At 41.0% G+C, this 12,322-nt stretch overlaps 1 protein-coding gene across 5 annotated transcripts in view; it reads left to right on the top strand.

The window, feature by feature from the left end:
* Positions 1–4,774: 4,774 nt before the first annotated feature.
* syt7a (synaptotagmin VIIa) overlaps positions 4,775–12,322 on the top strand; it is a 452,949-nt gene continuing 445,401 nt past the window's right edge. For all 5 annotated transcript variants that reach the window (XM_052029168.1, XM_052029172.1, XM_052029170.1 and 2 more), the window contains exon 1: positions 4,775–4,937. In XM_052029168.1, the coding sequence (XP_051885128.1) occupies positions 4,916–4,937 (22 nt within the window). In that variant the 5' untranslated portion in view covers positions 4,775–4,915. The remainder of the gene's footprint in view (positions 4,938–12,322) is intronic.

A 12,322-nucleotide genomic window follows, 5' to 3' on the forward strand; every position in this document is an offset into this window, starting at 1 on the left:
AATAGAAATATTATGATGGTTTGGCAGAGAGTGATCGACTAATCTTCAGAGCAGGACTCCAAAGCAACTGGAAGTTTACTTAGTATTTAGCTACATCTTGCAAGCTGAGCCATAGAGTCATAGAGTTGTACAGCATGGAAAAAGGCCCTTCAGTCCATGCCAACCAAGATGTATATTCTAAGCTAACCCTATTTCCCAGCACTTGGACCATATCCCTCTAAATGCTTGTCATCCATTTACCTGTCCACTTACTTCTTATATGTATCTAATATTCCTACCTCAACCACTTCCTCTGGCAACTGGTTCCATCTATCTACCACCCATTGTGTAAAAAAAAGTTGCCTCTCAGGTTCTTATTAAACCTTTCACCTCTAACCTTAAAACTATGTCCTCTAGTTTTTGATTCCCCAACCCTGGAAAAAAGACCACTCACACTATCTATGCCCCTCATAATTTTATATACTTCTATGAGATCATTTTATTTAAACATACCGATGGGGCATTAACAAGCAAAGTTTGTAAAACTGTATTTTAGATGGACAAAATGAAAATCAACCTATATCTTATTAAAATCTTATGTCTGAGTATATCATAGGTGTATGCTTACCTATTTTCTTTATAATTTTTCCATTATAAATTTCAATGCACATATTTATGATGTACAGGTTCTAATAGTGCAATCTGGTAACTAGGCTCCTACAAATTCAAAATGCTTTACTATTCTTATTTGATATATTTATCTGTAATTAGAATTTCTCAGACTAAATAAGGGTTTAAACAAATTATATAATTTATCAAGATATATTTCATATAGCATGATTATGTTTGTTAACTCAGTTATCATTCATGGCTTCATTAGATTTTACATAAATTCTTATTAAAAAAGTGTCGAACTTTATATTGTCATCCAAAGCTATGCCTTTCACAAAATAATCCTATATTTCGTCCCTGAACTTGTTCAGTTACCTCATTTCTTAGCATCTATCAAAACTGGTCAGGTTTCCATATGAATAAAATATTATTTTATGGTTTCTGGCCATCTCTGCAAAAAAACAAAACTACTTTAAGTCAGAGAAAAACAACTTTATTCAATTCGAATTTATATTCCATTTTTGTTTAAACAGGGAGAAAGTGTGTGTCTTTGTTTAGAACAAATAGATTAAATGGATATCAATGGAAGGGACTGTTTAAAGTACACGTTCAGAAATACTATGAACTTTAGGAATGTATTATTCTTCATGACTGTGAAATTTATCCCTGAATATGCTATGTAGTCACTTTAGTGCACTGTATTCCAGCTCCAAAATTTATTCCATTTGACGGTAGAGTGCATTGTCGTAACTATATAATGCATTTATTGCTAATGATCAGGAACGAATTTCAATGCTACAAGGTTAAACCAGTGAAGCTGGGGTTATTCTCCCTTGACCACAGAAGGTTAAATGGAGATATGAGAGACCTGTACAATTTTATGCCTTCTTTAGAAAGGTTAAGCTGTTCCCTTTATTGGATAGTTGCAAGACCAGGGGATATAGATTTAAAACTTTGAGCAAAAGAAACAGAATATAACAAAAAAAACATTTTATGTAGAACATAGATCGAGAATTTACTGCCTGTAAAGGTGGTGGAGACAAAATCAGTCAGGGCTTTCAAAAAGGAATGGGATGAGCACTTGAGAGAAAATAATCTGCAGAGCTATGAAAAAAGTGGGAAATTGGGACTGAAGAGCTTGTTCTTTGTGAAGTCATCAGAGACTTGACGGGCTGAATGTCTTCTTTCTGTGCTGCAATAATTTCATGATTCTACAAACTGGTAATATCACATCACATATCAGCATGGGAGTCATTGCAAATAAGATAAAATTCTTTATTAGTCACACGTACATCAAAACACACAGTGAAATGCATCTTTTTGTGTAGAGTGTTCTGGCGGCAGCCCACAAGTGTCGCCACACTTCTGGCGCCAACATAGCATGCCCACAACTTCCTAACCCATATGTCTTTGGAATGTGGGAGGAAACTGGAGCAACCGGAGGAAACCGGAGCAACCGGAGGAAACCCACACAGTCACGGGGAGAATGTACAAACTCCTTACAGACAGAATTGAACCCGGGTCGCTGGTGCTATGATAGCGTTATGCTAACTGCTACACACAAAGATTAAAGCACAGGACTGAGAAGGCTTAACTGTGTTCTATTCAACTGCTCTTTCATGATGCTGGCCCAGTGCTGCAAAATTGAACATTTGTTAAATTCATTAATCAGTGGTATTCTTGCACTTGATGAGTTTACTTAAGGGACTCTGTACCCTAACTCAATGGTTTTCCAAAAGCAAAACAAGATCATTCACATTATTGTTTGTGAGATCATGTTGGAAGTGAGATGACAGAAAAATTTGCTTATAAAAATTTTTGTTTGAAAGTATTCTGTTTTCAAGTGTTTTAATAGAAAACTGCAAAATGTAACAAGGCATTATGTAAATTAGATTGAAATGAAACAAAAGATAAACTTAAGCATAAAGTAAGAAGACTATATAGCATCTTTCAAGATCTCAGATGTCTCAAGATGCTTTACAAATTAAAAAAAACTTTTAAACTGTAATCACTTTTACAGCAAATTTGCAGAGTTAGATCCTACAGGTAAGAATGTAATAATAACCAAATAATCAGGTTTTATTTTTGCAGTAATAGTTGAGGATTAAATATCAGAAGAGCTTCCTGGCTCTTCTTTGAAGTGATATAATTTGACCCTCATTCTCATCTCCAACACAGTATCCCTCCACCATAGTAGTTGCTCAGTAATGCACTGAAAGATTAGCATCAAATTTGTGCTTAAGGTGAGACTTTAAACTGCTGACTGGCAAGTGTACCACTCAGCTGACAATTTACTCTGGAGAAATACTTTATCAAAAGGACTACCATGGTTCAAGAAACTGGCACCTCACCATTTTCTCAAGGCCTAATAGGGATGGGCAATAAATGCTGGCCTTGCCAGTGATGCCCACATCCTGAAACAATGAATAAATAAAAGCTACACCACTGTGTATACCATAAATACATGCATTACACCCATTAGATAAATACATCTATCACATACAATATCAGATTGAATTCTGAGAGTCAATATACAATACCAAAGACTTGAGCAATATAGGCAAGGTACAACGCTTAGAAAAGCAGAACTATATGAAAAATATTACTTTTTAAAATCAGTTCTGGATTGATCCCAGAGACTGAAGGTGAAAGTGTGAGGAAGAAAAGTCAGTAGGGGCAGAAATTTTAGCTAAAATTCTGAGCCTTGGTAAGACCATACCTGGAATTTTGCAAACAGTTTTGCTTTCCTTATCTTTAAAGGGTAAACTTTAGGCAAAGATCCATCAGACTGGTTCCTGGAATGGTTGATTTGTCACATGGAAAGAGATTGAGTAGACTAGGCTAACATTCTCTAGAGTTTAGAAGAATTAGGGATGAACTTTCTTCGTCCAAGGACAGGACAAGCAGAACCTTTGAATATTTTTAAAGCAGAAGTAGACAGATAATTGATAAGCAAGGGAGCGAAAGGTAGACAAGAATACAGAGTTAAGGTTACAATCAGATTAGCCATGATCTTTTTTTACAGTAAAACTCTGATAATCTGGCACACTCAGGACTTTGGTGGTACCAGACTGACAGATTTTCCAGACTTCAGGATGTTATTTCTATTAACGCCCCAACACACTTTTAATTTTTTTATGTTATACCGTATTATGATAAATTCTCCAGTGAACCGAATAACTTTGAAGGGTGCACAGGAACCAGGGCATTGATGTGTCTTGGGGGAAATCACAAGAAGCAGGGCCTCAGTGAGCACAGAAACTGGGACCCCGGTGAGTTCTGGGGGGCAGAGCGGGGACTGGCGAATTTCGGGGAGGGCCGGGACAAGGGCCCTGATGAACTTCAGGGGAACCCCCGAAACCAGGACGAGTTATTCCAAGCCCCGAGTGAGTTTCGGGGCAACAGTGGAAACATCACCGGGTGACCCAGTTGCTGAGAACCGTTGGGCTTCCACATGGCGGGAGAGCAGATTATTGGAGTTTTACTGCAAAATGGCGGAGCAGGCTTGCGGTCCAAGCTCCTGACTCACGGCACCTGTTCGAGACTTACAGAAGTTCTTCCAGGCTGGGTGCGGGCAGGGCGTTCCCACTGCTGAAGACTCCAGAGCTGGGGGGGTGGGGTGGGGTGGGGTGGGGTGGGGGGGGGTAGGGGGTGACCGTGTCAAATTGGGGGACAGGCTGTTTGGGGGCTGAGAGTGGGAGGAAGTTCTTCTCTCTTGGCGAATCTTTGAAGGATGGAGGCTGACGCTGAGTTCATTCAAAAGCGGAGAGCTGAGGTTTCAGGTGTATGGAGGGGGGTGGACGGGTCAGGGGCTGGTGCAGCTGGAAGATCAGCCATTTCCTTGATGAATGGCGAAGCAGGGCGAGACGGGCCGAATAGCCTCCTCCTTAACTCCGCATGTCCCCCGCCTCTTCCCCCTCAGGTCCGTGGCGGCTTGGGTTTTGTCTTCGAGAGAGACACATGGGGGAAGAATTTTGTTTTTAAAAAAATCACAACGTGAGAGGAATCCCTGCCAACGTGCGCACCTCGCCGCTGCTGCCGCCGCCGCTTCCCTTCCCCTCCCCGTGCCCGCGCCGCCGCGCGCGTCCCCCCCCTCCCCGCGAGCGTGCACGCGCCCCGCTGGGGAGTGGCGGGCACGCGCCGGCCGCCTCGGTGCTGACCGCGCTTGTGGGAGCGAGCCGGAGTCAGTGGAAGTGTTTGGCGGAGGCTCCTCCAGCCCGGTCCTCGCCCGCCCCGCGTCTCTCAATAAAAATGCAACACGCCGCTTTCTGACTCCAGAAAGAAAATATAATCCAAGGACACTTACTCCCGCCGAGAAACAAAAATGTTCAAGGACACTTCGAAAGGTAAGGAGAGAAAATTAAGTATTTTCTTGTTAAAGCTTGCATTGATTCGCTTTGCATTTTGGTTAACAATGGAACTGGAATTTTCTTCTTCTCTTCATTATTTTGTTGCTGCAGCTCTCTCCACAGTCAACCTGTCGCGCTCCCAAAGTCTGTCAGGTCCTCCGTTTCGCCAGACGCTTTTAAGATTTTATTTTGCTCGGCGTTGTTTGCCCACTGAAAAGAATCTTCCCGTTGTGTACGCTTTAATTCAGGAAGTTTAATGAAAAAAATACCTAGGAGTGTCTGAACTGACGCTGCCTCAGCCGTCTCGGCATAAACCTTGGACAGAGACATCGCAGCAAACAGTTAGTATTTGGTGATACAGAGGGAGGAAACACTGACATTAGTTAATATCATGCTTTTGCTCGTTTTATGTCGCTCCGTGTATGTGGACTTTTGAGTGTTGCACATTGCTGTCAAGTGCCTATTGTGTGAGTCTTCGTCCTGTTCAACAGGAATGTGGGGGTTTCAGTGTGTTCTTGTCGAAATGGATTTGAGGCTGCTTTTAACTGATATTTGCATCCTCTATGTATATCTGTTAATGGATATCCTTACAGATTTTTGCAAGTATCTTTGAATTTATAAATCAACAGTGCATACCTCCTAACCTACCAACCGGGTCCATACCCATCTTCCTCTTAACATCTCAAGTTGCTGCACAGGTTCAGTGTTAACATCGGGAGCAATATTTCCTATCTACCTCTGGGTTATAACCTACCAATCAAAGGTGGCGCGTGGGGTTAGGTTGAGCATCTTTTATCTTGGTTCTGTGAGGGAGGAGTGCCGAGAAGTTCTTGTTTTGCAGAGAGTTCCCGCAATATATAATGATTTCTTTTTGTCCAATAGAAGTTCTAAAGGGATTTACATTCACCTTAATTGCATGAGGGAGTGTAATCTTTAGCAGTAATGTACACCGCGCCTCTTCTTGTGTCACTGTAATAGAACTAGTTCACATAGAAATTTTGAGCTGACTCTTTGATAATGGCTTCGATTGCAAATGAGAAAACCAAGCCTCACGCACAGAGATCTATAATGAGAACTTGCTACGGGTTGTGTTGTCTTATTCAAACAAATGTATTGTTGATGTGCCACGCGCAAGGTAAGAGTGCACGCTACAGCCTCGGGCTTGTCACCGCCTTCATCGATGGGGTTAGTATTCAAAATGCCTCCAGTACAATTAAAAAATATGCCTCGGTGGTGATGAGGTATCTTTTAAGTTAGCATTAACAACGCACAATGCATTCTCCTAAACCACTCCCTAAAGCACTGGTTCATCTGATCGCCAACCCTTCATATTTTACACGGTAGAAGCAGCATTATTTTAAATAGTTTTAAGTAGGTTGCTGAGACAGTCAAGATGGATTAGTGAAATCGCTCCGTAGGAACAGCATACACACGCGTGCCTCTGAGGGCATTGATCCACAAACCGCGCCTCTCATCCAATGTGCTTCCTGCAACCGCTTCTCCCAGCAGGTTGGCTTCTTTCAATTTCAATCATTGCGATGATTTCAGATGGATAATAGCATCAGTACGATGCTCGTTTACATCTGCAGTTCCCACACCTAGATCTCCCCAGTTGCTGTGAGTCTTGAATAAAACGTGTTGATTTTACTAATTGCGGTGTTGAAAGGTGATTCAAGGTCTTGAGGGCCCGGGCACCTGTTCCTTTGTTTGATCACCTGTTCAGTCCCCAGATCCCGCCGTGTGCCTGGAGCCGCCCGTGTGCTACCTCTTGCTGTGTTTGTGTTTTATGTGTTCGATGGGGAGTGGATCTGTGCTCCATGTTCTGTGCGTGTGGATTCCTGCCTTGTGCAGCGGATAAATAAGGAAGAAATGCCTCCCCGACAGGCGAGCACAAGATGAACAGTGCATGGGACTGAGAGCGCGTAGGGGAGAATTATGAGTTTGCGATTCTCCCTTTTAACTAGTTATCGTCATTTGAGTTTGAGTTGAAATGACGACCAGAAAATAAGGGGAGGTCTTCCCGGGCTTGATGAGATTTCCATTCAACACACGTCCTTCAATGACAGAGGACAGGTAGCCAAAGGGTCTATACACTTTCCTGCCGTAGATTAGCGTTCAGTCTTGTTTGGCAGCCGGTAGGGGTAAACCGCCTGGTTGTCAGACAGTTGACAGTCCCTTTTGTACAAAATGAGTAGCGACGAGAGACTGGCGTGGTATCTGGTTTAACATTGCATGCATTGACCTTCAACCATGAAGGCTAATTCGCCAACAAGCACAATTTCAATACCCGCTGCTGAACCAATTATATATACCAAGACACATAAGAAAACCATAGTCTGCTGTAATATTACCCGCTCAAAGGTAGCAGGGACCGCCTGCCTCACACTGAAAATGGATGAAGGAAATGGGGAAACGGTCACTTTCTAGCGAGAGCTTTAAAAAATCTCATCTCTGTAAATATAGCTTGCTTTCTTCGAGCTTTTCTGTAACAGTTAAAGAGAAAATGACTCCTGTTGAAATTTTGTGGTGGACCGGAGAGAAATGAGATAGGACTTATCTGTTTACTTGCGGTTATTTCACGCCTTACACCAAGTCAGTTTTTGCCTTGGACTTTGTATACAACGTTGAGTCTATTAAAGTTGTATTCTTAATAACGCAATATCCACGTGGCCCATTTGTCCAAACACTTTTTTTAGGGAAAAAAGAAATTTATCAATTCAATCTGATGTGTATATGTTTTTGCTGGTCCATAACCTGCTGAATCACAGCAAGAATGCGAAGTATTTTGTGCTGACTCTTTTGCATCAAAAGCTTTGATTTCCTTTCTTTTTATCTAGTCACCTGTTTGCGAGTTATCTGTAGTGGCAACCCAGGTGTTGCTTTTCAATGTCAGTATGTTGGATAATGTACTCCCAGCGGCTTTTACCTTAACCTGTTGAGATGATGCGGAGACCGCATTTGTTGAATATTAACCCATTGTCTTGAAACTGGAATGAATGCGGATAATTCCATCACCGTGTTGACATGGGAAGCGAATTAACATATCGATCGAGATTTCGATGGAACAAAGAAGACTTGCTTGTGATGTTTACACCCAAATCATTAAACCGAACTTGCTGCAATTGCCTTTAATTGTCTTCACTGTCTTCCAGCGTTGCAAAAGGAAAATCCAGGGACAACAATGATTTTGCTTTTGACAGTAAACTCTCAAAAGAACGCCCCTGCTTTGCCTCCTGTCAACATTGGAAGTGAAAATTAATGAAGGTTGAGCTTGGTCAAGAAGACGAGGACCTGCTTAATTTAGATTCAGACTGTATGTGAATCCTAACTGTTGCATATATTAATCCATGTGCAGACCTAAAATAGCTCAAAACCACTAACGATCGCAGACCATCTGTTAATGTAGTGAAATCATGTGACAACTGCAGGAATTAAGTAAATGTGTTGGGTATTGCATGGACTGATGTATTTAGTAGATCCTGCAAAGGTGCTAACATCGCAATGCAAATAAAATTGTATTACTGGTTCTAGTTTGTGTTCATCGGGAAGATTGCAGGTTTATTGTGCCCAATTGATAATGCACAATACAAATTACCATTAGATTGCATGGGTTAGAAAAGCTTCAAACAATTTTGGACGTGTTGATCTTGTAAAGATACACATCAAGATCCTGATTTGGGCAATGATCAGCCAAAGGTGAAGGGAATAATTGGCCAATATTTTCGTACTTTTTTAACCCGTCTAGCCACGATGGAAACATTTGCGCAGAGAACTGAGCACAGAGTAAACTACGATGGCCCTATAATCATGCTGTCTGCACACTGTTTTGATCCGTGAGGAAAAAATAACTCTATGATAGCATGTCTTAGAACGCCTTTTAAAAAGAGCAACAAGTAGGGAAAGGAAATCTTGATTATAATTTCAGTCTATTATCGTCCACCCCTTTGTGTTCTAGTCTTGGGAAGTCTCAAATCCTTGTCAATGATGTTTTGTAAATAACTATTGGAAGACATACGAGTATGACCTCCACAACCTGGTTTAATTTGCTCTCCAATCTTACAACAATGCTTCAAGTTATAGTAAAAATGCATATTCTACACGATTGAGTTTAGCCTACAGTAGGCGCTCTCATTTACCTTGAATTTAGTTTCAGCTTTAGCATCTCATTTGCACAATAGTGTTAGCATAGTGCAAAAGTATTTGGGAATGATATGAAACTGACAGTGTAAATACACAGTAACCTTTTCACTAATTTCTCGATAACTCCTGTCTGCAGTCTACCTCAAGTTAAGAAGTTGATGTGTTGGGAATTCAAAGTGTAAACTTCTGTCACACTATCCAAAGAAATAAGGTGTTGAACTTCAAACCCTTTTTACAAAAAAACTATTTTATTTGACATGTTCAAAGCATGCTTATCTTTCCTGTTCACCCAATTTTATTTGAATGTATCAAGTAAATATGAATATTTTTGTTTTGTAAAGGTATTCTGGTTTCGTGGACTTTTGTTGTAATATTATGAATGAGCTTTGTGTCAGTACTGCCGCGCTGCCACTAGATGGCGGGAACGCGCGAGGTTATTTTTTAGACTAGAGCCACCTAGTGGTTTTGGATGCACATTGCACATCCTCAAAGATTGGTAACGGGGAATTTTAAGGCTTTGTGCATGTCTTCTGAGCTATTTTTCAATCTCCACTTTCTATTGTCCCTTTTGTCGGTCTTTACAGGGAAGCAAATTAAGTGACTGATCAGACATTCTTTCACCTCTTCAAGAGATGATGTTTTTATTAGAGACAAGGCAAAAGATTTAAAGTGAGCCAATCAAGAATCCAGTTGATCTTCCTGTTGGTACTGTCAGAAGAAAGCAAGTATGGGGATGCCGCAATAAAAAAAACGCTTCCGAAGAACAAAACTGGATCATCACCTCACTGAAACATGATAGGCTAGATACATGAAAGATGTTTCCCCCGCAGGGATATCTAAAAATCAGGGTCACTGTCTCATAATTCAGGGCAAGACCTTTAGAAGTGTGATGAGGAGAAGCTGCTACACTCAGGTAGTGATCCTATGGAATTCTCTCTCTCGGAAGGCTGTGGAGGCCCTGATGCTGAATATGAGTCGTAGAGTTATACAGCATGAAAACAGGCCCTTCGGCCCAGCTCATCCATGCTGACCAAATTATTTTCCTTAGCTAGTCCCAGTTGCCTGCATTTGCTCCTATCCATGAACCTGTCCAAATGTCTTTAATTGCACCCACCTCTACCGCTTCCTCTGGCAGTTCGTTCCATCCACTCACCACCCTTACAGTATTCCAGGAATTAGTAAAACGTGGAGAATCCATATTGTAGAGATTACAGCACCAAAGTTTCTCAGGCCCCTATCTGATATCATTGTTTGCCTTCTTGTTTATCAAGCTCTCAGTCTGTAACCCTGAAGGTTATAACTCTTACCATGCAAAGAGTGTTTCTGACTTCATACCCTTCCAGGCAGACCTCTGGAGTAAAATGTTTTCTCAACTCTAATGCTTTTAGAAGTGAACTTGAACTCTTGTTTCCTTATTATTGATCTCAAAGGGAAAAGTTGACCTGATTAGGCCATGTAATTTTATTTTTAAGGAAGTGATAGATTTCTAGATGTAAAATGACATCAAGGAGAATGGGTAGAGAGTGGGAATATGCTACTGAGATAAAGGATCAGCCATGATTGTATTGAATGGCTGAGCAGGTTTGAAGGGCTGAATGGCCTAATCCTCTTTGGAAGCATTATTACTATTTGCTCATTACCATGCATCAATAGATAAATCTTGGGGGTGGAAAATGTTCAAAGAAATGCATCTCATAGTGCACTTTTGAGGAAGATGGAGTCTTGTTGCGTGATGGGTTGAAGATCAAACTGCAGTGACCATTTGGGGAATTGGATGGCAGGAGAGAGAACAGATCTGTCCACAGACGTCTGGAATGAAAACCTTTTCCAGTGCCTTTGGTTGTCATGCATAAAGGAGCTCCAGTACCCTGCAGCTGAGATCAAGTAGGAGCTAGGTCGTAAAAACAAATTTTCTGACAATGCAGTATGGTTTGTCAGTATCTAAGATAAAGAAATGATTGGTTGTTTTGAATGTGATGCCCATTGTCAGGAAAAGATGCTTCAACCATTTAAATGCTGTTACTAACATTTCCAGTTTTGATTTTGGATTTCCATGATTTTTTATATTTTTCATTCATCTCTTGTGAAGGTTTGCATGCACACAATAAAAACGAAAGACTGAGTATCTTCAGGTAGTAGTGGGAAATTACATTTTTCACACATGGTTAGCAGTCACTAATTGCTACAGTTTGAAGAATGTGCATATTGAGAGCAAAAATAAGAACTTGAGTTCAATTTCAGGAAAAAAAGATGGCTATTCATTATAACAGCAATAATCACACCAGATAGCGCACTCATTATGATTGTGGTGAATTCTGTTCTGAGAACTTCAGCTGTGGTAGATTTCACATTCAGTACCGAGTACAGACAAATCACAAAGAAGTATCTGGGTGAGAGTTTCACAAAGCTTGTTTGGAATGATAGAGTTCTATAAAAGGTGCATGGACTCCAGCTGTTCAAATAAAGAATAGCATTGGTCTCAATGTCCTTCAGAGATTGTGTTTTAGTTGCTGAGAAATTTAAGTGTTTTTAATAACCTAATCAAGGCTGGTACACTAATATCAACAGTATATTCTAGCTGTGTTCTTTTCATTCTAAGGCAAGTGACTATTACAAGAATGGGGGTTGGGGAGGATGAAAGACTGAAAGTAATGAGCTTGGTGGGGGTGTGGAAGGAGAGAACAGTCAGGATATCTCAGGGGACCAAGCAAATTTAGACCTTCATTGGTCAGGTAGTCCACATATGGAATGATAATAGTTTCCTTAGAAGGAGCAGGAGTAATATGTATTCCTGTAATTGCAGTCATAAGTCCCTGTTTTCACCTTATTTCAGAGTTTTATATATCACACAAGTTCCCCTTAAAGGTGTGGAACAGTTCATAGCAAATTCATTGTTTTGTAATAAATCCTCGGGTCCAAGCATGTAAGCTGTATCTACAACAAATAGAAACTAGTCCAGCAATCTTGTGCCAAAATATGGAGTTAAATTTTTTGAGCAACACGCAAAGGAGCTGGAGGAACTCAGTGGGTCAGACAGCATCTATGGAGGGAAATGGACAGTCGACGTTTCAGGTCGGGACCCTTCAACAGGACTGGATAAAGGGTCCCGACCTAATACATCGATTGTCCATTTCCCTCCATAGATGCTGCCTGACCCGCTGAGTTCCTCCAGCTCCTTTGTGTGTTGTTCCAGATTTCCAGCATCTGCAGTCTCTTGTGTCTCCGTCAAATTTTTTTAACTT

This window comes from Pristis pectinata, chromosome 14, assembly GCF_009764475.1.
Source record: "Pristis pectinata isolate sPriPec2 chromosome 14, sPriPec2.1.pri, whole genome shotgun sequence".
NCBI lineage: Eukaryota > Metazoa > Chordata > Chondrichthyes > Rhinopristiformes > Pristidae > Pristis > Pristis pectinata.